General features: G+C 46.4%; 1 protein-coding gene across 1 annotated transcript in view; it reads left to right on the top strand.

Moving 5' to 3' along the window:
- Positions 1 to 3,485: 3,485 nt before the first annotated feature.
- Positions 3,486 to 24,960, top strand: part of LOC104016504 (neural-cadherin) — a 59,609-nt gene continuing 38,134 nt past the window's right edge. The window contains exons 1-5 of the mRNA XM_087734492.1: positions 3,486 to 4,485; positions 20,075 to 20,269; positions 20,730 to 20,955; positions 22,264 to 22,468; positions 22,874 to 22,985. Of these exons, the coding sequence (XP_087590618.1) occupies positions 3,486 to 4,485; positions 20,075 to 20,269; positions 20,730 to 20,955; positions 22,264 to 22,468; positions 22,874 to 22,985 (1,738 nt within the window). The remainder of the gene's footprint in view (positions 4,486 to 20,074; positions 20,270 to 20,729; positions 20,956 to 22,263; positions 22,469 to 22,873; positions 22,986 to 24,960) is intronic.

Here is a 24,960-nt window from a genome sequence, read left to right as displayed (position 1 = left end):
AAAGAGCGCGTGTGGTTTCCTTGGCTGATCTAACTTCAACTCTGGGTAATAACACAAAGTCACTGCTGCAGAAGTTTCTGCAATTTTAGAAAGGGACATTAAAATCAAGTCTTGTTTTCATTTCATCATGAAAACTGATTTCTGAAACACATGCTAGCAGTGTAATTTGTATCTATTTCCACATTATTAACACCTGGATAAATGCTGCTGCTTTTTTTCTTTTTACACCACACACACCCCCCCACACACCCACACACCCCAGTTTGGCCCATTTTATGATGATCTGAGCTGTACTCTGAACTGCTGGTTGCATTCTAGGGACTTGTCCCAGCTGCGAGAGAGGGCTAGAGGAAGGCTGTCGGGCTTGCTGAGACTTTGGCCTCTGAGTAGGGAATCTTCGATTTAGTGGTTGCAATTCAGTCCTCAATTCACCAGATAAGGTTTGCTAGAGAAGAGCTCTAAAATCAATTTTGCTATGATCCTTTGGCAATAGAAGCTGACAGTGTCCTGAAGATATCTAAGGAGCTTATTTAATTAATTTCTATTTATTTCTTCTCCTTGCTGTTTCCTGTCAGAGCCAAGAGCCATCTCCGCTGTCCTTACTCAGGTGGCCTCGTGGGTTAACGCTGCATCACTCTCTGTGGTTCTGTTCCACAGGAAGAGTCACGTTCCCCTGGAAAAGACGGCTGCGCGGAAAGAGCCGTACCATTTTCTTGGCAGTGTCCTGAGAAGGAAATGAGTTTACTCCGGAATGGTCAGTCTTGTACCATTTCTGTACATACTGTACATACATATACATATATAATACAGCTTTTGAGCATTGCTTACCACTCCTTAAACTGTTTAGCTGCCTGTTGATCCCTGGTGAGCACGTAGAGTCGACTGTGAACAGTGGAAAATTTTTTTCCTGGTTTTCGAAGTAGTTACCAGGACAGAATATCACCCGCTGACCCTAAAGAGACCCAAACACAAGCCTGTGCTTTGACTTCCCCAGTCCCCCTCGGCTGAACGGGGCTCCCTCCCCGCCCCTCAATTCCAGAAGAAAAATGGTTTTCATTGAAAAGTGTGATTGAGATGTTTAGTATTTTCATCAATGCTTTCACATTTCCAACAAAATAATGCAGTTTGGTCCTATAGCTTGAAAAAAACATCTTAATAGCCCATTATAAATAACTTTTACCATTTCAAAACAGCTGTTTAACGCATATACAAGTGCCCGACACCAGTAAGAGCAATATTTCAGCCGTGCCTGGCTGGGAATGCAGTCACATAATTTTAAAGCTGGTAATCACAGTCAGACGCACGCATCTCTTTAAATTGTCGGGTAGGATGCGTGTCCACAAACATATATATATTTGTTTTATCATTGCACAGGTTTTGTGCAGCTGGGTGTTGAAAATAACTAGTTGTGCTAGTAAGTACCCCCGGGGGCAAGGCTGTCGCTGGTTCTGCTCTGTAAGGTGGGCCTTCAGTTCCGTCAATGGAAGCGATGTGCAGCAGAAGCCTAAACTTACATCACCAAAATGATGCGCTAACGAGCATGTTAACAATACGGGGGTTCATATGTGTGAGGGAGTACTGTGAGTAAAACCCAGCTCATGTCTCAGCAGGCTGTAGACAAAACCCTATGTTTCTAAATACGCGTGTGTGAACATAAGAGAACAGAAAGGGTAGCGCATGTCGGAATGGAGGTGGAAACTGAGCACTTGGTATCGAGAGGATTTCATTTGCTTGTTGAGAGTTTGCGTAAGGCCAGTAGGACGCAACGCATTTCAGAAGAGGGTATGTTGCATCGTATCTCAGTACTTGTCCTAAACTGAACGCTCGTTCAGGTGGTCTGGCTGGCTCATTAAGTGTGGTACATTAATGAGCTTTCTAGTGCCTTTGCAAGGCAGGGAATTATTCACGTTTTATTTTTAAGTAGGGCACAAAGAGTAAAAATAATGCGCTCAAAGCTTGCTACAGCACGTTAACCATGGATGGATCTTGCTGGTTACTTTCCTGCTGTTACTGGTAAACCATTCCTTAAGAATATTTGGGTTTACTTTTTGCCTTCCCAGTCTGAGATCTCACATCGTGCCCGTTTTTAGAAACGATCACCCCTTCACCTTCCTAGGGTAAAAATAAAAGCTGACAGCTTGTAATAAGGTGATGCGATCACCCAGTGTTCGCCTCTCCTTAAAACCGGTCATTGCCCAGGTGGCAGAGGTGCAGATCTAGCAGTTGGGTGTCACCTTTGACTGCTGCCCGTAATATTTGTCTAAAGCTGACTGAAATGGTTTCTGGCTTTCTTGAGCAAAGCTTCACTTCCAGCCTAGAGACATTACCACTGAAGTTACAACGCAGCTGGCAACGAACACCCCCGCCTGGCTAACAGCCTTCTAGTAAAACTAGCAAAACTGTGGTCAAAACAGCGAGAGGGAGCCTTTCTAATGGAAAAACATTAACACAGTTTGACCAGCTGGATGCGGAGGCTCGGCAAAAGGCTGTTCCTAAGCTGTTACCGTCACTATGCGAAGGGGGATGTTGCTGTGCTTGTTTATTAGCAGGAATGGAAGATGCTGGGACTTGCGCTTGGAGCGATGAGAAAACGAGTGATGTTTGGTTTGAGGAGTAGTGGGGAGTGATTGGAGTGGTCTGGCTTGCATTCGTGCTTCCACGTTATAACCAGCGCGATGATTCCCACGCCCAGGTTGTTTTACGCATCTTTAGCAGGACCGATGCCTTTACTTGCCTAATTCAGAAGGACCATTTCAGTATCGCTCTCAAGAGCAGCAGACACAATCCTTTTCACAGAAGTATTTTCAATGCGGTAATTGGTGCTATTGTTCATGTGTTATGCGGAGACATGTTTTGCTTTTCCCACTTCTGCCAAAAAAGCATCTTCCCTGAAGGAGCAGCAACCTGTATACGCGCTCCTGAGAGACCGCGCTTGCAAGACCAGCCCAGTATGTCTGCTTGGTGACAACGGTTTTTCAACGGTTTAAGTATCCCAAGGCCCCCTCTCCTTTATGCAACAGTGTTTTCTCCTCCGTTTCCTTTACTGGTTGCTCTTTTAGCTTGGCTGGAGTTTTTCGTGTACTCTCAGGAAAGCAGGTTGCCCGTTTTCCCCGCAGCCCCCCCCGGGCAGCACCGCTCCCCCTCCCGTGTCCGCCTCGCCCGCGGAGGCGCGGGAGGGAGCCGCTGGACACGCTACGCGCCGGCGGCAGAGGAGCGCGGAAAGCAAGCTCTGGAATCGGGGAAAATGAGGAATTTGCCCGGAATTGCTCTACGCTTCGCCACGGACGGGGCTGGGCCTCCGGCCCCGGGGGAGTGGGCTCGCCCCGCCCGCGGCTCTGCGTGGTGGGGGCGGGCCGGCTCCCCACGTGGCGTGGGTGTGCGGGGCGGCCGCGGGGCGCAGTGCCGCGCCGGGGGGACCGGCTGCGCTCGGCTCGGCTCCGCGCTCGGCTCCGCGCTCGGCTCCGCGCTCGGCTCGGCTGGGCGGGATGCGGCGGCTCCCGGCCCTGCTGCTGGTGCTGCTCTGCGGGGCGGCGGGGCTGGGGCGCGGCGGCGCTCCCCGCCTGCTCCGCTTCTCCGGGCAGGTGCCCGAGAACAGCCCGGCGGGGACGCGGGTGCGGGGCTTGCGGGTGCCGCTGCGGAGGCTGCTGGGCCCCGGGGAGCCGGCCGGGGAGTGGGCGCTGGAGGGCGACGGCGCCTCCCGCTTCTCGCTCCAGCGGCGGCTGGGCGGCGGGCGGGGGCTGCTGCTGCTCCGCACCGCCGAGCGCCTGGACCGGGAGGCGCAGCCCGCGTACGGGCTCCGGCTGCGGCGGCGGCGGGCGGGCCGCTCCCCGCGGGAGGCGCTGCTGCGGGTCCGCGTCCTGGACCGCAACGACCACCGGCCCCGCCTGCCGCCGGCGCGGCCGCTGGAGGTGGACGAGCTGGCCCCGCTGGGCACGGAGGTGGCCCGGCTCCGCGCCTCGGACGGCGACGAGGGGGCCAACGCGCGTCTCACCTACCGCCCCTGGCCGCCCGGCGCCGGCAGCCGCCTGCTCTTCGTGGTGCCGCGCAGCGGGCAGGTGCTGACCGTGGGCTCGCTGCTGGGGCTGCGCCGCCTCCGCCTCTGCGTCGCGGCCCACGACCACGGCCGCCCGCGGCCGCTGCGCAGCCCGCCGCGGTGCCTGGGCCTGGCCGTGCGCGGCCGGCGGGCGGCGGGCGGCGGGAGGCGGCGGCGGTGGGCGCCCTCGCTGCCGCCGCCCGAGCGGCCGTCGGGGCCCGGCTCCCGGCGCTACACGGCCCGCTTGCCCCCCGGGGCGCGGGTGGGCGACACCGTCTTCACCGTCCCGCGGAGCCGCGACCGGGCGGCGGGCGGCTGGTTCGAGCTGGCCTCTCCCGGCGCCCCCCCCGTGGGGGTCGACAGGGCCTCGGGGCGGCTCTACCTCCGGCGGGAGCTGCGAGCGGGCGGCCGGGCCGAGGTGCTGGTCAAGGTGCACCGCGGCGGCGGACGAGGTAGGGGTGCGGGGCCGGGGCGGGCGGCCGGGCCGGGGCGCGTCCCCCCGCGGCGCTGCCCCGGGTGGGGTGGGAGGGAGCGGGCGCGGCCGCGCCGGGCGCTCCTCACTCCAGGGGATGCGTCCGCGCCGATGCCGCCCTCCGTGGGGTGCGGGAGCTGCCCCCAGGCCGGGTTTGGTGAGCTGGGGATCTGCCGGCTCTTCTCTGCTACCGGCTGCGCAGCTTTCGCCTCCCGTCTGTGGAGGAACGGATGAAAACGTGGGCAATGGTGTTTTGGTTGTGTTGTCTTGTCAGGAATTCCTGTCACAGCAGGTTCACTTCTGTAGGAGCAGAGGAGTCTCCTCATGGGTTAAGGAGCAGTTAAAGCTTGTTAAAAAAAGGGGACGCACCACAGCAGACAGCTTGTTTTGTAGCGAGGGGAGTTCATAAAATCACAGAGTTACTAGAGAACCTCTTCAGTTCGCTGTCGTCCTCCGTGACCTGGGGAGGGAGACGTGCTGCTGCCCCGGGGGTGCGCGGTTACGGACCTGGGGGTGCGCGCTTAGGGACCCGGGGGTGCGCGCTTAGGGACCTGGGGGGTGCGCGCTTACGGACCCGGGGGTGCGCGCTTAGGGACCCGGGGGTGTGTGCTTAGGGACCCGGGGGTGCGCGCTTAGGGACCTGGGGGTGTGTGCTTGCGGACCTGGGGGTGTGCGCTTATGGACCTGCAGCTAAAGCCCACTGCGCTTGGGGATCCTTCTGCGACCGTTCGCTGAACCCCGCTGAAGTGATGCTGGAAGTCAGCCACAGCGGTGGCAGGGCACGGGAAGGGAATGAAGCTGTTGGGCTTAGGATGAGCAAAAAATAAAAAAAAAACCCCTGAATCTGGAATCATAGGAGTCGGTGTAGAGAACAAAGTGGAGATGTTGTACCACTGTGTAAATCCTCAATGCATCAATGGCTTGCATACTGTATGTGCTTCTCCTAATAACAGCAAAGAGAACGGCTAGACTCTTTAAACTTCTTAAACCGTGTTAAGCTTGAGGTACATTATGGCTACTAAAGCCATCCTTTCCATGTGTTACTTTCATCTTATTCTGAGTAAGTTTGATAGTGTGTTTGTAATGGTAGCTCAGGGCTCTGATAATGTTACTGGTTATCATTTGCTTGGTTTTTGTTCGGTTTTTTTTCTTAGACGTTTACAGCTTCTTTGTAGGGGGAATATTTAGAGTTTTCCATAAATGGTTTTTACAGCCTAATGCTCAGGAAATGCCAAACTAGAGCTGGGGGGAAAGCAAATGTGTTGAAGCGTGCGGGGGGCTGTGATCTTCACCATCCCGCACTGTGTGCAGTCTGCGAATCCCAGAGCCGCCTCTCCGAGAGACTTATTCTTGCAGGAGTGGGCTGCATTATGCAAGTGAGAAACATTTAACATAATAAAAACGCTGCTGCACAGTATTTCTAGGTACTAACTTTAAACAAATCACCCGACAGCGAAAGCAGAACTTCTCATTCAAGCTGAAGATGGAGTTGGAAAGGTGATGTGTTGCTTGACTGTCCTGCTTATTTATAATGAAAGCAAACAACCTTGTGAGCGGTGTTGTACAAACGAGTAATCATGTTGTCCTCTCCAGTCTGGTGCTGTACAACATGTTTTTGCCACTGTCTATGCACTGATAACTTATTGACAAGAGATGAGCCTCAGGGAGAAAGGAATTCAATGATCAAGTGGGACAAGGTCATTTAGACGCTCCTTTAAGCTGCTTTTAAAATCAAAACGATCTCATCACTTTGTATAGTAACAAACTTGGGATCTTTCTCTGGCTGCTTATTTTACAGGAAGATGATGAAACAGTGAGAGGCTTTGAGCATCCATTTTTTTACCTGAAGAAACCTGGTGAACTGTCTAAAGCCAAACAGAATTAACCTTGGTTTGCTCCTCATTTCTCCTCGTGCCTCTTACTAAATATAATTAACAGTGGGTCTCATAGTAATCAATATTATGGAACATGTGCCAAACTTTTAATCCCCTCATTAGTTGAAAACCAAAACTATTGGACCCTTATTAATTGCCATCTCTTATGTAAAAATTGTGAATGAACTTGGGCGTTTCACATGTGCTGCTTCTCCAGTGAAGCATCTGTCTTGGGGTTTTGTTTTTTTCAAGAAAAGCAAAGCTTTTTTTGGCACTTAAAAAAAAATAAAGAGAAGGTCAGATCGTAACTTAGAGCATCGTTTCTTGCAACTGTAGTCCTAGGAAGACAAGGTATTCATGTACACAGTTGAAATACTGAAATGAACTGAGCATAGAGTACAGTAACTTTCTGAATCCTGCCTGTTGCTCAGTTGTACTCGTAGCAGTGATGTGTATGGGGCTGCCGTCTGTTCTGTGGGGACACCGTAGCTGGCACTGTGAAAATACAGTTCTTCTCCCCTTGGGTATATACTTGGTACATGAACTATGCGTCGCAAAAAGGTTTGCACGGCTTCTGTGAATTGTCTTATTTACCTACACCAAGCAGTTAGCATCTTCTTTAGGAATCTGACAGGTTGCCTCTGTCTCTCAAAGCCTTGCTGTTCTGGGTTCTGCATGAGCGTAGTTGTGGGATTGGGACCTGGAGTTCAGACAAGACTCTGACACAAAGACAGGAGCCCTTTCCTCCTCCACATTTTCTTCTGGGACATTTAACATTGTGGAAACACTGACTGCGCCATCAGAAGGCAGAGGAACAGCGCATAGCCTGAGCGTGGAAGGGCTGGGGATGGTGGGGAAAGGTTGAAAGGGCTGTAGCTCCCCTTCCCTTCCAAGTCTGCCTCTGTTCACGCACACCTGCCCACACCTGCAAGCACCCACGCAGATTCTCAGACTTGTTACCGACTTGCACAGGGTGGGACGTGTGCAGTTGCACAACTGTTCCCTCTTCCTCCACCGATGACCATCCTTTCTGGAGCTGGGGTACGTACTGGTGCACCCTGTGTAGAAGCTTTATGTTTGGGACTTTGTCTGTCATGTTTCAGAAAGTGAAGGAACACAATTTCTTACCCTGTGTTTTGATTCTAGCAGACTTTCAGCTCCGTTTTGGTTTTTTTTTTTAATCTTAAACGCCTACCACGAAGGGCTTATAGAGCACATGCTGCATTGGCTTGGAATAAGGAGACCCCCTGGGTGATTTCCATGCTCCTGCACACACCGACACCGCAGATACAGCCCACGTGCTATCAAACTGAAAACAGCCGTGGTAAGAAGTCACTCCATAATCTACAAAGGTTATTTTTCTTTAACAGCAAGAGAGACTGAAAAGCCCAGCAAGACAAATCTCTTCCCCCTCCAGCATTTCTGCAGCGCTCTGAAAAGTAAGCTTGAGGCTAGCAACCCTTTCAATTGGGGATGCCTCAAGACATCGAAGTGAGGTAAATGCCAGCAGTTAGTTTACGACTGAAATGAATAAAACGGTTGTAAGGCTGTTCAGTATTTTCATGTTTTGGAATTGAGATGGATCTCTCATCCCCTGTTCTTGTTCAGGTGGGATAACAACTATTTACTGCTATAACTGAATTCCAAGGAGATAGGTCTTAAACCTGACTGAGGGGGCTGTAGCATAGTGCTGTTCCTATGGTAGAATATGATCAGTACTGAACCTGTATGGCTCACTGGAAGCAAACTACATTTTAAAAAGGCATCTGTCAAATCTTGAAATTCCTGAAAATACAGCCTAGACTGCACACAGAAACATTACATGGTTTGAGTCCCTTGCACTTTCTTAAAAAACTTCCACCAGGATGCCTGCTGGGAAAGGAAAGCCTTTCAATCCACATCGTACAGCTTTTGTAAAAACTAACAAGTAATCCGTATATGTTGCTGGCTATGATTTCAAATCAAGATATAGCTTAGGGTTTGGGTTTTGTTTTTTTTTTTTATGGAGCCAGAAATGGCCCATTGCTTCCTGGCACCCCTGACATTTTTAGAACAAAATAAATCTGACTCCAGGAACAGAAATCTGACCTGGCAATCAGGTTTGGAGGTCATACTATATGCTGCTTTTCTTTTTTTTTTTTTTTTTTTCCCCTCCTGGTGTCAGACTGATTAAAACCATCTGTGGATACCATTGCCATGCCTTCAAATTCAGGTGCCAACAGAGAAAAAGCTTGCTTCACTTAAACCGTGAAACTGTTTTAATGGCCAAGGATCATTAGACAAAACCCCAAGCTCCAAGATGAAGGTTCTTGTGTTACCCTGTCTGTATGTATCTTCGGAAGAATCTTACTGCAAAAAAAAATTATGTCAAAATATATAATGACCCAGAGGCAATAAATAAATAAGAATGTCTGGTAAAGTCTATAGCTGAGAAACCAACTAAAAGCTTAAAAACTGAAGAGGTAAAGTTTATGTTACAAGTATTCCTAGTAAGGTACATAAGAAGCTATTTAAATGATGAGAAAGCCTTTATCATAACAAGTTAAAGAGAAAAGCAATAGCAGGCCTTCAAAATAGAATATTCAGCCCTTTATTCTTAATGTTAACATCTTAAATCCTTTCATACAGCCTATGATTTCATATTTCTGAGTTGTCGTTACATTACAACAGCAGGAAGGCATTTAAAAATCTGTTTTAGACCCAGATCAAAGCTGCACCAAGCCAGAAATATCCCTGCATGCTCTCAGTGTTGTTGGTGGAAGGACCTAAAAGCAGCGCTTGGTGACAGCAAAGTAAGGAGCGGCTCGTGCATTTGGCTCCGGATGCGCTTGCTTTACATCAGGTGGGTTGGCTGAGCTTTTGAGTGTGTAAACAAATGCTATACATATGGAATAGACATCTGCTTTGGGGGAGAGAAGTAGCAAAGCGGCGAGGGATATGGCCGTGGAAGTCGAAGAGGATCTGTTTAGAAATTCAGCATGTAAGGAGAACTGGGAGGTAGGCTGTCGACTCTACCTTTTCATTTCTTAGGGGACAGCACAGGAACCAGCACGCTGCTCCTTTGGAGGCTGCTGCTCTGGTTAATCCAAACACACCTCTGAATGCCTTTACCAAAGGTGCATGTGCTGCTGGGTTTGAGGTGCATCTCTTACAGCTGCATCCAATGGTGTTGACAAGAAATATTGCTACAACTCTTTTTGGCACCTCTTTGTACATATAGAACATGCTATTGCTGCTGAAAAAAAGTACTGGTATTTTGCTGGGGACGATAACTTTTTAAGTGTTTGGAAAGAAGTTAATACACTCAAAGTATGGTCACAGGAACAGCTCTATTGCACAAAGCCTCAGCAGCAACTTTTTATTTTGAAACCATTTGAACAAACCTCAAGGAGAGACTTACTTATGTTAAAGGACAATGCTGACATAGGAACAAATGCCTGTAGCTTTTCTGCAGAAAGACTGGGACTGGAAGCAAGGTGATTCCTAACCACTGCAGCAATCAGACTCTGCCTCTCAGGAAGAGGATCTTTTATGCCCCACACAAACTACTTTAAACTTAATAAGTGTCACTTTAATAAGGAAAAGTGGGTGCTGTGTTGTGTGGGACAACGGGAAGACAGAGGCAGCGATGGGGAGCTTGTCCAGTCGTAGGCTCCTCAAAGGATGTTGGGTTTCTTTAATGATGCTGCCCTTATAAAAAATGTTTGGGAATCTTCCTAGAATTTGTGAGTATACGTTTTGAGCCCCCTTTTTGTTGGCAGACAAGAGACCTTGCAGGTAATTTCAGTTCAGTGACATAAGTAGTCTTGGAGTGTGTTGTACCACAGAAATTTTTTCTGTATCGTTTCACCTGCTTTGTGAAATATTGACCAGAGCGTGGAAGATGAAGTTGTGAGGGGTGGAAACAAACCTAAAGAAGATGCCTCTCCTTCGTATCAACAGTAAAAGCTGAATGATTTGCAAAGAGAAGCAACTTTTAAATGCCAAGATTGCAGCTGTGTCTTGCAGCACTTTCCTTCTTTAAAAAAAAGAGTAAAAAATTCCCCAAATGTCCTCTGTGCTGCTGACTCCTCAGCTATTTTTACTATGTCAGCATGGTCTGACTTCTTCAGCAACTGACGTGCCTGCAAATAATTAGGGATTGTATAGTGTTTAATAGCATCTTTTAATGGTGAATAGTAGGCTGTTAACATGGCAAGCTGTAGTAAAAAGCTTGTTTTATGAAGAATTCTGTCATCTCGCAGCTTTTGAGATCCTGTATATAATTGTACTTCCCACCTTCTCTGCGGTGCTGTGAAGGGTCCCTAATCCTCGTGGTTGGGTAGCAATGGACAGCTGTTGGCAGATAAAATAGATTAAGGGTGGAAGCAAAGATGCTACTTCTGTAATCACAGGTCTGACAGTGCTTCAGAGCCTTCCTCTGGAAACAAACAAAAAAAAAGGAAATGTTTTAAAAACTAGAGGATGACGCCACAGTCAAGCTTTAAAGGCTAGGGCAGGACGATGTGGTAGCAGAAAAGATACAATGGATTTTGCAGTTCTGTTCCTGCATCTGCCTGAAGCTTTTCCTGTGATGTACGGACATCTGCCTGTGGAGACAGATGTCTTTGCTGCCCAACAAATGCCGCAGGTGTCTCAGATACCCAGTGTGATGGAGGTATTCGCTGTAGCTTTGCCTTACCACAAAAAGTGAAAAATTAGCTGAAGATTTCTCTATGCTGCCCGTGTGTACAGTAGCACTTGCAATTGCCTTTTAGCTCTGATGGTCCCATGGGATAAGTCTATAGGTGGTATTGAGGTAAGCAAGACCCTGCCTCCTAAAATTAGAGAGGTGGTGTATGAGTGGAAAACATGTCAAAGTGCTGGTGTGTATTAAGAAATATGTCATGAAAATAATGCAAAGTGATCTCTGCAGGCTGGTCTGTCGAGCTTGATGGCTGTGGTTAACCAGGGAGGGAAAACTGAAACCCACTGACGTAGCTTTAGATGAGGCAGTTGCTATAGTCGCATTGCCCAGCTGTTCTGTGGCTGTGGGCTGTTTACCCACAAGCTAATGTAGTGGTTTGTGGGCTTTCAAGGGAGTAGAGAGACCTATTTCTGTAACTGGGATAGTGAGGATATTAGTCTGCCTTCAAAACATGGCCCTCTCTACTTAGTCCAACAGAGTCCAGCTGGTATGCTAGTGGGTTACAAGGGGATGTGATGCCCCTGAGCATTTTATCCAAGCCTTAGCAGTATTTTTGAGAAACCAAATCTGTTAATTAACAGAAACATCACCCTCAGGAATCTCCCATTGGTGTTTGGGGTGGAGCTGACCCGTCATTTTCATGACAGCAGACGAGCTGTGCTAAAACTGCCTTGTACAACTTTTCTTGAGGGAGTTGAAGAAATTCAGAAAATTAAGGCTTTAGTTCTGGAGGGGTGACCTGTGCCATGAAGGCTCTCCCCGCTGTGAGACCTCCTCCTCGCCCCAGGGCTTCTCCCAGGAGGGATGCACATGCAGTAGCTGGGACAGACGCATGAGCGTTGTAGGCGTTGCTGACCGGTCTGCTCATCCAGACCAAGCAAAAGCTGCTTTCCCTTTTCCTTTCCCTCACTGGGCACCCTTATTTGGGATCCCCATCTTCTGGCCAGCTGCTGATTTTCATAAAGCTTATAGGAACAAACTGGCCACCAGATTCAAAAGCCGCTTGGGCAGGAGAGAGGGGTCACAGCGGGCAGCATGACTGTAAATATCACTTCTTTAGGCTAAAAGGCATTTCTAAAAGTGAAGATGAACTCTGGTTAAAGATTAATTACTGCTATAAGACATTTTGTTGGAAGTTTAAATACTCTTAAGTAGATTATTCCTATGTATACTTTAGTTTTGGGGAAATTTCTGAAAGGCACAAAAATACACATGGAAGAGTTTTCATGAGGCATGTCCATATGTACTGTAATTTTTTTTCAGATTCAGTACTTCAGTGTTTGTAGGATACTGCATAGTGGATGAGAACTGGATTGCAGGTGCTTGGAGGACAGGGATGTTTTAGAGTTAGTTTATGAGATACTTAATGCAGTGATCCAATCTTGTCTGATCCTCAGGCAGTACTGGAGTACATGACTGACCATAGCTACAAAATATAGACTGGAATGTTCAAAAGCAGCTTGAATTTTAAAAATATCTGTTGTTAGTCATGGATAACGGTTAGAAACTGAGGCACCAGTGTGTCTCGCAACCATAGAGCATCTTGTTATGAAAAAGGCCAATGAACTGGCATTTATGATTTGCAAGGTGGTTTATGCAAAGCTATCTTACAAAATCTGAGTGAGAGAAACGAACAGTGCTTGAAAGAAAACAGCAAAACAAAACCAAAAACCCAAGAAGAAACAACAAAACAAGGAGACATTTTCATCTAATATTATGCCAGCATTAGATGACAGTAGAGGGAATTGGTTGTCTGTAACTTTTGAGGGGCATAAAAGCTGTGCTTCATCCGTAATGCCTGTGGTTTAAGTAAGTCCGCTGGGGGGTTTCACCCCCATTCTGGCCCTGTTGACTTGCACAGAAGTCAGCGATGACAGCCGGGGCTTTCTCTCTGCTCCCCCAGGAGAGCAGGAGGCCTTGTCTCCGTATCCTCTTCGCTGGAGCCTCTTCAAGGGGAAGGGGCTGCTAGCTAAGGGAAGGGAAGCGTTCATCATTGTCAGTGGCTCATCTTTACATCCTTCTCTGTTGGGGAGGGATGGGAAGTGTGGTATCCTGAAACTCTAAGGATTACAGCTTCCGATTAGTCTCATGTTTTCTCTCATCCTCCTGCACAAATCCCCTTTGTTTTCCTTCCCTTGATCTTTCCTGAGGCTCCTCAGATCTGTCATGTTTGGGAGACTGGAGCGTAAGCTGCACGTTGTAACCCCTGATGACTGTAACGTTAAACATTAAAAAAAAAAAAAAAGAAAAGCATTTCTTGTGGCAAGCAGAGAGTCTGGTCTCTGCTATAGATCTCGGAAACGGGATGGTTCCTCCGTCTTCACGCTGAAGTGCCGTGTTAACATGGGAACACATCATGTTGGAGGTGTTCATTGGGATGGCTGCTGCCTGCTGTCACGTTTTATGCAAGCTGCTGCCTGTGAGGCATTTTACCCTACTGCCTCCATACCTGCCCTGTTTGCAGGGGGCCCTGGAGCCTGACGGCAACTTCAGCCTAAATAGATGAGTCTTTTTTTTTTTCTTTTTGCTTCTACCGAAACACACTGATCTTTTCATAGTCTTCAGTATATCCAATTACATTTTTAAAAAGTTACTCTTGAAAATTGTAATTTATAAGGGAAATTGCAAATTTATAGGACAAGCATTTACAGGACTTCTAGGACAAGTTATATTTATATGTATGTATATACACAAGATATTTTCTATCTCAAATATAATTTTGTATGGTATTTGAGATAGAAGTTTGTTAACTTATTCAGTGCGTCAGGTGTTTTCTGGCAATTACATTCTTATTAATTTGAGGAAATACAGATCATTTGAAACTAATTTTGTGTTTCAGTCCTGAAGATGACAAGGGTTTCTTAGCCATGATAGTAACCATTTCTCAGGTGTGGATTTCCTAGTGAGGGTTCAATAGCGAGGCAAGGCTCCTGTGTCTTGCCCTGCCACTGAGGGGTAACAGTGTGGCCTGACAGCACAATGAGAGGCTGTGTAGGCATCCCGCCTTGATGTCCTGTTTCAAGCTGGGTACTTCAGAAACATCTTCGCATACCATGCTGTCTCTTTTATATTAAAATGATTCATTTTGCCAAAGGGGATATAAGCAAAATATAAACTACCATTTTTTATGCACTTTTTACTTCTCAGCTTCCTAACATTAGTCCCATCAAACCCACATCAGTCAGCACAGCTCTAATCCTCATCTTGGGAAAAGAAAATTACTTCTATCACATTTCCTCCTTACGTTAGGGGAGGAAAATAAGTGATTAAAGGAACACAGAATTGATACAAGCTTGCAAGAATAGCCACTTGCAGTTTAAAATCCTTTTCCAGTTCTTTCTTTGCCTTCATGCTCTGGTCCAAGGGTGGCACAGGTATATCTGCTCTGATCTGCTGAAGCCAGATCTGCTCTGATCTCTTTAGCTCTCAAAGACAGAAAGTTAGCAGCTCTTCATTGCATGGATGGCCATGTGGTGAGCTCCCCCATCCTTGCACTTGCTATGTCCTAAAACTTTTAATTAGGTTTCTCTTGGCTGGTGGTTGGTTGACATCCCTTGCATGCCATCCCTGATATGCTTTTCTTATATGTAAACAAGGGGTAGAGCTGAAGCCTCGGGGATATACTGGTATCGCAAACAAAACCAGCCCCTTAATGTTCTCTTCTAGGTTGATCATACCAAGACTCTTTTTCAAATGCATGGGGCAGAGGCCAGGTGTTTTATCCTGTTGATAGTCTTGTTGCACAGGTTATAGAGCCTGGTTTCCTGATTATTTCCTTCCTTTCAGTGGATGATTCATATTGACAAAATGGGTGAGCTGTAACATCACTGGATGATGTTGCATTTTGATTTAATAGGATGCTGCGGTTGTGTCAGTGGAACAAAATAAAACATTATTGATTTCAGAGAACTGATCTGTTAATGCCTTTGCAGTTATGACAGTTGAAAAACGAATGCATTGCTGGAAAAAAAACCCTGCTTTATCAAGACTGTTTTTGTTTCACTGACTTGTTTCAAGTCAATGCAATAATTTTACATAGTATTTGAATGACACGTCTGTAACATCTTAAAATCCTTGAGATTCTTGTGCCTAGTATCTGTGCAAAGAGGAGACAGCTACCAGAACAGAAATGTTCATAATCCTGAGTAGCGAAGGCTCAAAGTGCTGCTTCTGAACAGCTTTTTCTGAATGACAGGGCAGAATAGGGCTGTTTGACTGCCCTCCAGTTAATCTCTGGTGCATGTTCAACACTGCTTTTTTTAGAGTTTGGGACTTGCTCCAACTTAGACCTGACCCTTATAACAATCTTTTCATCATAGAATCATAGAATCATTTGGGTTGGAAAAGACCCTTAAGATCATCAAGTCCAACTGTTAACCTAGCACTGCCAAGTCCACCACTAAACCATGTCCCTAAGCACCACGTCTACCTGTCTTTTAAATACCTCCAGGGATGGAGACTCAACCACTTCCCTGGGCAGCCTGTTCCAATGCTTGACAACCCTTTCAGTGAAGAAGTTTTTCCTAATATCTAGTCTGAACCTCCCCTGGTGCAACTTCAGGCCATTTCCTCTCATCCTATCACTCGTTACTCTGGAAAAGAGACCAACACCCACCTCACTGCTTCCATTCACTCCTGGCCAGAATTAGAGCTCTGATGTCTGTATGCAGATAACCTGGGCTGTTTTGTCAGCATGCTTGCAGGTTGCTTCAGTTTAAGTTTTGTTTACTTGCACAGAGAGAACAGCTCTGCTCCTTCAAGCCTTAAAAGCAGAAATAAATGCTGAGGGGCTGAAGGAGTGAGGCAGGTCTCAGCTGCAGAAAGATGTTCTGCCTGATATTTGAGGTTTATTACCACCTGCTGCTGTACCAGGGCCCTCCAGGTTTGGCCTCGTCCTGTGTTTTTCCTTTCATATGTGGTGCTGTCTGTTTCTAGAGTGACATTCGTTCCTTCCCTCACTTCTTACCTTTAAGTGAACAGCAAAAATTAAAACACAAGGTCTAAAGAATGTTTGTGATAGAAATTCCCTCAGGCTGCTGGGGAACAAGTGACACGTGAACATGTAAGCTTCAGAAATCAATGAGGTGCAAAAGCTGAAGGGCAGGGGGATTAAAGTATGATGGAAAGGATTTAACAGTCTTGCTGGTACCGTGCCCCTGCCTAGAGGCAGGCTGTGCTGTGACAAAGTGATTGCCGGCAGATATTTGTCTAGTCAGGTCTTAAAGATCTCATTGATGGATGATCTCTCGCCTCTCCAGCTGCTATCAAGTGTTCCATTATCCTTATAATTCAAAAATTGCTGGGGGATTCCCCCTGCTCCAACATCTAATGCAAATCTTTTCCTTGAGAATGAGAGTTTGTTATTTTTGGTTTGTGGGGTAGGGAACAGCTGACTGACTTCATACATCAGTCCTTTGGCATCTTATAGCACTGTTAGCATGTCCCTTGCAGTCTCCTGAAAATCTCCAGGTCTTTCCACCTTTCTTGACAGGCCATGTTTTCTGGTTGTGTTCTTTGCTCTTCTCTGGACACTTACCAGCTGGTCCACATCTTTCTTGAAATCCAATCCCCAGAACTTTAGTTCACTGGAACAGGTTACCCAGGGAGGTTGTGGAGTCTCCCTCCTTGGAGGTATTCAAAAGCCATGTGGACATGGTCCTGAGCAACCAGCTCTAGGTAGGCCTGCTTGAGCAGGGCGGTTGGACCAGATGGCCTCCAGAGATCCCTGCCAACCTCAACCATCCCATGAGTCTGTGATCTCAGGCTTTGCTAACGTCACAATTTTACCAAGGTTCAGTGAGGGCTGAATATGAGCCAGCAGTGTGCCCAGGTGGCCAAGAAGGCCAATAGCATCCTGGCTTGTATTAGACAGTGTGGCCAGCAGGACGAGGGAAGTGATCATCCCCCTGTACTCAGCACTGGTGAGGCCGCACCTCGAGTACTGTGTTCAGTTTTGGGCCCCTCACTACAAGAAGGACATCGAGATGCTGGAGCGTGTCCAGAGAAGGGCAACGAAGCTGGGGAAGGGTCTAGAGCACAAGTCTTATGAGGAGCGGCTGAGGGAACTGGGGTTGTTTAGTCTGGAGAAGAGGAGGCTGAGGGGAGACCTGATTGCTCTCTACAACTACCTGAAAGGAGGTTGTAGTGAGTTGGGGGTCGGTCTCTTCTCCCTAGTAACAAGCAATAGGACGAGAGGAACTGGCCTCAAGCTGCGCCAGGGGAGGTTTAGGTTGGATATTAGGCAAAAATTTCTTCACCGAAAGGGTAGCCAGGTACTGGCACAGGCTGCCCAGGGAAGTGGTTGAGTCTCCATCCCTGGAGGTATTTAAAAGAAGGGTAGACATGGTGCTTAGGGACATGATTTAGTGGTAGACTTGGCAGTGCTAGGTTAATAGTTGGACTTGACGATCTTAAGGGTCTTTTCCAACGTAAATGATTCTATGATTCTACGAGTCTATTTAAATACACATTTCAGAGGGGGAGAGGTGAAGTTTTTGCAAAAGTCCAGAAAATTATCGTTAATTTGAACAACACAAATATTTACCCTGACATGGTGTCCTGAACTCAGTGAAATTTATTCCCTTGTCTGTCTTTTTTGAAGCATAAAGCTCTGGTTTAGGGCTGACACTTTGACATGGTGGTGGTTTTTACAGTTCTTACAGCAGGATTAGGACTCTGTTATTGATTGATATTTAACACTTGGATCGCTTACATGAGACAATATTAAGGAAAAAGCCATATAATTATAATTCTTTGAAATCATTCTCTAGGTTTCACTAAATGGGAAAAATGCTTGACTAGGTATTTGTCTCCGCAGAAATTAGGACTGCTTGAATTAGACCAATGAATGAACAGAAATAATTTTTAATGCCGTGTGCCTACAGGTTTTCATTCTGTTACTTGGCCCTAGTAAAATGACACTGTCTGTGTCTGGGTTAATTAAGATGTGTGTTTCTCAGCGCTCCCTCTTGGCTACGGATAAAATACTGACCGCTACAGCTGCTCTTGTGAGCCACTTGCTTGTGCTGAGGGTTGTGCCTTGTGTTACACCAAGCAATACAGAGAAAAAAATTCTTAGAGGAGCGTGTTTAACAGATGTTCCCATGCATGCAATGTCAGTACATTAGAAAACCAGAAACCATGTAATCTAAGAATTTCCTCTAGCTAAAGAAACCACGTCTTAAAATATTTTAAATACTTCTAAAAAATCCACAAAACTTCAATGAAGTCTTTTCCCTCCTGGGAATGATTACGTCTGGTAAATTTGTCCAGTACATATTTTTACTGTGGGGTAAGGCTGCTTGTAAATACAGGTCTTGCATGTCAGTGGATGCTCCATCTGTGGGTAGTCTTTACTTAGTATCAGATCCCTGATGTCTGCAGTTAAAATTTGTTTGGAATTTCTAGCTTACTTCTTGCCTTTGGTGCTGCTTTTGTCCACGTGCTGCTGTCCTCTTCCATCCTATGTGAAATGTGGCCTTTCTGAAGGCAGAGATCAAGGGTTTCCTGTATGAGACATATGGACACCTGGGTGGGTGTTTCTTTTGAGAGTGGTGTAGCCCTTAACAGACCTGCAACCTCAGTGCAGTTTGTTCAAGTATGCAATCATATTTTATCAGGCAGACAACGTGCATTTCTCATGTGTACTTTTCTACTTCCCCCCCTTCCTACATTTAGGGTTTTTTTTTTTTGTTTGCACTTATTTTATATATTCAATAATATATTAATTTTGATTTGAAGTCAAATCTCAAAGCCACCTATGGAACACAAATGTGCTTAGGCAAATTCCTTCAAGAAGCTCATATGTACCTTTAGCATCTGTTAGCAAGTTTCTGTGAGTTCAAAAGGTTTGAATTTAGGTCTCCCAAGAGGTAAAAATACTGTGATTAAATCTCTATGGGTTCTTTGCAGTAGAAGGTTCCTTCTCTTTCTTCTCTGGTGACAGCCCTTCTGCACGTCAGGAGTTCACCCCTTTTCTTGGGCTGGCACTAGCGGTGGCACAGCCACCCCAGCAGCAGATCTGGGGTGATCCCAGGAGTTGTCCCACTGACGGTCAACCCTGCTACCTGAACGCCCTCGGACCATGCTACCAGTGGTTGCGGGTCCTTCCAGGCTGCTCCCAAGTCTGACAGTCCAAGGTTGGGCAGATGCAATTGTCTGCACCCGTTGTTTTAGGTATCGGAGTTCACTTCTTAGCCACAAAGCAATACAGGCACAGTCAACGTATGTGCCATTTTTCTCCAGGGATTCAGGTGGAGGTGCTTGCTCCCAACCCCAGATCCTCCATGCCCAGCAGAGAGCAGTTTGTGTTGTGCTTCCCCTGCCAGTACGTAGGGCTTGCTCTCTCCCTGCAGCTGCTGGCTGAGCTAACCCCTTCCCTTGCCTCTCCCTGCAGAAGCAAAGCCGGAGGCTTTGCCTTGGGGGGCGGGTTTCCATTTCAAAGCCAGTGTTTCACTCACCTAAGATGCAACCAGATGGGATGCTGGGCGCAGAAGGGGAAGGCACGTCTGCCTTTCCTTGCATATCCAGTGGTTTGAGAAAACTAAACAAATGAGTGTTGGAGCAGGAAGAATTTTAGGGAGTTTTGATTGCTTACCACTTGCACTGATTTTTAAGAGAAATATGTTAATAAGCTCTAAACCTGATTTGGTAGAACTGGCAACATTTATGCTGAATTTGTTGAAAATAAAAAGGCCAAATTTCATCTGAGTCTGAATAAGTACGCTCTTGAAACGGTATCATGGCAAGTGGTGTAACTGACATAGTATTTAATATGCATATCTAATTAATTAAAAGCTGTTCTTGAAAGTATTTTTAATTAGTTGTTAACTGCACTTAATGCACATTGAGCTGCCAAAGTCTGTATCTGTACTGAATTTTTTGCACAGGCAATAGGCTGAATGTGATGGGCAATTCAGTTTGTTTACAGATACTAATGGATAAGATCTTAAACATTCCCTACTAAAGTTTGTGAACAAGCTGCCTAGAAATCCATGCATCTCTTGCAGATAATGACTGGTACCTCTGCCACGTGACACTCCTTGCCCCAGAAGAGGAACTTCTGTCCTGGGGCATGTACCCATACCCCTACCTGGCACGTGTAGATCCAGACGCCCGAAAAGGCACTCTTGTCTACCAGCTTGTCGCTTATTACAGTAGCAATGAAAACACCAGTGCCGGGATAACTTACACACTCATTGCAGGTAGGTCTATTCTGAAAAAAATGGTAAAATTCTGTTAAGTTGCAGATTTTTCTTCACAATTTCACATTTTATCATTTCGTTGATAGATTTTTCCCTTAGGGAATCCTTAAAGATACAGCAAATACAGCAAATAGAAGCTGCAGGTGCTTTAAGTAAAACAGTTATGTGGATGGAAATCTTTATTGCTGCCACTTTCTTTGCTTTACTTCTATTTTGAAATCAATTGCAGCCTTACCATTAGCTTAAGGCTCCATTTCTCGCCCATTCTCGTCCCTTTGACACTGCACTGGTCAACAGAGCATGGTGTGAGTAGAAAGATAAGGTGCACAACTGGAGAGGAAAAAAGTGCATGCAAGGACATAAGTAGATGATTTGAGGATAGCTTACCTTAAAATAGTGAGGATGCAAACGTTCTTGCTGTGGGGCATTTTTCAGACCAGCTTTGTGCATATATTGATAGGTGGTGAAGAGCGATTCCGAGTAGATAAGGATACTGGTGTTATCATGACGACTGGCTTGCCTTTGACGTGGAACAAGGAGTACATGGTTACTGTGGAAGCCACCAATGAGTACGGCAATAAAAGCCCCTACGCCTCCATTTCCATCCTGGTGGGCTCCCGACCTCCGCAGTTCACTAACATGTCCTACAGTGTGTTTGTCCCTGAAAATACTCCAGCAGGAGAAAAGTAAGTTGTACTTTGTTAGCTGAGCTCCCTTCCTGCAGTCTGAGAGGCACTTCACAGAGCACAATAAAGTGAAATTTTTGTGTTGTTGCTTCTCAGGGCTATGCGTATGTGTTTGCTTATTACTCTTTAAAAATAGTGTTGTGTTTTCTAAAAGAAATTATGCCTTTTCTGGTGTTTGAGAGTCTCCAGTGTGGCACATGGTGTAGTCTGGGATGCTGGAATTCTGCTGAAATTATTATTTTAATGCTCTTGGGGTCTTATTGCATTGCATCATGAATTAAAACTGCCAGACTCCTGGCTATGTATCTTCTGGAGCACTTCAGATATAAATGAGTGCTTGAAAAATACTGTCTTTTAATTAACCAGATTTGGAGTTGTTTGTATCCCATTCGAGTTGTATTTAAATTTTTAGAAAGGCAAGTCATTGCCAGACTCTTGAGATAACAACACCCGTGTGAAGCGCAAATAGATACAGCTAAGTCTCCAAGGGGCTCTGCCGTTGCATGAAGAGTAGCTAAGCCACGCCACAGTGGGGAGGTGCTGCCGAGCTGGCTCTGGTTTTATTGTCACTGTTCAGCTGCTTGAGAGCAGCACGGGCTTTTAAGGCACCAAGTAGCAGGTGGAGCAGTGCCACAGGGCCTTTAAGGAGTAGGAAACCTCAGAATGAGCTGATGAAGTAGGAAGACCTACTGGCGGTGTGCCACTTACTCCTTAAAAGAGACTGAATGAGGAGGAGGGAAATTTGTCTCCTTCCCAGGAGCTTTCACTGAGATGGGCTTAAAGTATATTGTCACGCTGGCCAGAGACTGCTGTGAGAGATGGAGCTTCAAAGCATAAGTCACGGTAGGAAGGCAAACATTCATTTCATGTCCTGCCAAGGCAGACAGCAGGGTCTGGAAAGGCCCTATGCTTTGTGGGTTTCCCATCCATCTCTGAACCAGTCCCTTTTCTGAATATAAAGCTTCAAAGAAAGTCTATAGTAGCTCAGCTATCTCTGTAACTGAAGCTATACCAGTAACTGCTGTCAAGTATTTGGAAGGGTACAGAAGGGAAGAAAAAGATGTTTTCATGTTAGTAGGGGGTTGAAATAGGTTGTTATCCCAGCCCTGCTATGTCAGAGGATCAGTTTGGTAAGACAAGAGAGGGTAGGTGGGCTCCCTGTAGCACGGCGATTTCCAGTCTGAATACAAAGTTGACAGAGTGAGCAATTCACCTTTCGTCACTCTCATCTTCCTCTTCTAGGTGTTCAGGAGACAGCTTTTGTTGTTGTTGTTTTGAAGCAAAGGGTTATTCTCTCATTCTTTACAGAGTAGCAGTTGTTGAGGCTGTTTCTTTCCAGAGCCAGCCTCTTTCGTACACTCTGCTGACAAACCCCAGTGGGCTTTTCAGGGTGAGGCAGGAGAGCGGAGAGCTCAGCCTGACCCACCCCGTGGACTACGAGAGCGAGCACCACCTCTATCACCTCTTACTGAAAGCCACGGAAGTTGAGAGCACCCTTAGCAGCGTCACTGAGGTACGTGGATCACTTCGCTTCCTACCCACTGTCACTGCAATCTTCGTTACCTCATTAGCGGGAGCAGTTACACACAGGAAAAGCCTAGAAAACTCATGAAGATGCTCAGGAGGGAGGAGGCCTTATGGTGCAGGCAGAAGGCTGGGCTCTGATCTGGGCTTAGATCTAGGCTCTGCAAAATGCCTCTTGTTATTTCTCTTTGGCTTTGCCTCCTATCTGCTTGGAAGTGGAGGAGATAATACTTCTCTGTGTTACAGGAGCAATGTGAGAAAAAGTTTAGCATCAGAGGCATAAGGACAGAGCAGCAGCAAAAGCAATGATTGCCCAGGCAGTGTCCAGAACGAGGTGCCCGTTTTCCTAAGTGTAGAAACGAAAATCTCCTCTCAGCATGTCTTTTTGTCTCAGGTCATGGTCCATATCACCGATGAAAATGACTGTTCTCCCGAATTCCAGCACTCCATTTACAGCAGAGACAACATTCCCGAAACCATTCCTGTTGGCACGTCTCTACTGCAAGGTGAGGACCATCCTGGTACCTTTCGTTTCAGTCTTGCCGCGGACCTGCTAGTTTGCGTTACGTGTTCGTGTTCTCACCGTGAGGAAGTGCTGTCTCTTCCACAGCGAGCACTGCCTTTGTATGGTGTGGATGGTAGCCTTCCTGGAGACCTGTAGATGGCTTTTAGGTGTCCTGAAAGTAGAGCTGTGAGTGTCTTCAGATGAGGACCGCTGTGCTGTGTCACACAGCTGTGCCCAAGGAGCAGTGAAGGCAGCGGACAGGCAGTCACTTAGTGGATTGCCATAACTTGTTTCCATCAAATCTTGTGGTTGTCTTTTAACTCAGCTTGCTCATCTTTTTGTGTCCTGGAAGCAGCTGCAACTAGTTTCTCTTTTCTTAATGTGTTAATAAAAAGAAAGAGTTTTTTAAATGGGCAGGTAGTTTTATCAAATAGGTATTAATGCTGTATAATTGACTTACAAAATGTTAAAGGAGAAACCTTTGGAAAGCCTGTGAACTTTTATATTTATGGTTGTGGCTTACCAGTTATCATTCCAAGTTTGTTGTGTTTAATGTGGCCACATATCACTCGCACATAAACCCTGAGTGCACAGACGACATTTTTAGAGGCTAGAATAGTATTCTGTTGAAAGATTAGAGCTGTTGGAAATAATTTTAAGCCTCAAGTTCCACCCAAAACTTCAAGGTCACTCTTGAAATACTGTGGTTGCACAAATAAGGAGTGAACTTGGATGATGCTGCATGTCTTGTCTCAGTCTTCGGAGCCCAACAGACAAGGAACAAAAGTCCACTCTCCAACCTGTTTTACTCGTGTCAATTAAATGCCTTCAAAGATGTCTCGAGATCTGACGTAGTCTGTCATGATGTGATACATGCCACAGGTGTGTTCTGCCTAAAACTGAGAGAACACTTACAGGCTCGCAGTCAGTATTCAAACTGAAAGTAGGGGCAGGTACTGGGGTAGTAACGGGAACACGGGCTGAGACCTCAGGTGGGTTGTGGGTTATGAACCGTGTGAGAAATGCGTAAGTGCCAAGGCAAAACTCAGCAAAAATTCACATGTCTAAACTGTGTCTTTTGAAGACAACGATGTAAATTTCCTGAATTTGAAGCTGAACATGTGCAGGTTGTAGTGGTGATAAGAAGCTTAGCTTCCCTTGCGTAGCCACATGCTGATAAGAGAGCTGCAGGTACTGCTTTCTCTACACAGTTACCAAGAGAGTTCAGAGCTTGCCGTAGCTCATTTTTTGGTTTAATGGCTCTTGGGAAGAAATAAATTGATCGGAATGATAAACTCCTGAAATTCCTAAGCACATGATTTTCCTTAAAGAGATGTATGCTGTTCTCTCCGGGAGAGTTGTAAAGCTGATCAAAAGTCATCCAGTTGTGAGGAAAAAATGTGTGCCCCATGTCTAAAGCAAGCAGAATGGCAGAATGGCAAAGCTATGCAATTGCATCCCATTTGGTTTTCTTGCCATGTAGGGCACATTTCAAGAGAAAGAGCCTTTTCAGAGCAGAAAATGCGAGGTGGAAATATAGTGCCGGTCAGTGAAAATGGGTGGGTGAACAATCACTTGGTGTTGAAGGGCTGAGCAGCGTTGGTAGTGGCTGCAGGGAAGCCGTATGTGCAGTCACCTGTGCCCTGTGCTGGGTGAGTGCTGTGCCACTAACTCTGACTGCCAAAGCAAGTATCATCTCAGGGGAAGAAAAAAAAAAGGCAGCTCTTAACCTGGGCTATAGTTCCTTGAGGGGTGGGATGTTGCAACCTCAGAATGTCCCACAAACAAAAATAAACGCAAATTCAAGACAGCCTTTGCCATTCTGCGGCTGACTGGGTTGCTGTCGATGACAGTGAAAAAGACAGTGTGATATATGCCATTTGTTAAAACTGTGGATGATGTAAATGTAGGTTTTAGTTGTCAACCATTTATATTTTAACACACTCAAAGTCTGGCTTGTATCATGTTTGTAGTGC

The sequence above is a fragment of the Nipponia nippon genome, unplaced genomic scaffold (genome assembly GCF_047370975.1).
Source record: "Nipponia nippon isolate SJK-2023a ecotype South Korea unplaced genomic scaffold, ASM4737097v1 scaffold_1, whole genome shotgun sequence".
Taxonomy (NCBI): domain Eukaryota; kingdom Metazoa; phylum Chordata; class Aves; order Pelecaniformes; family Threskiornithidae; genus Nipponia; species Nipponia nippon.
This window is presented reverse-complemented; position numbering and strand designations above follow the sequence as displayed.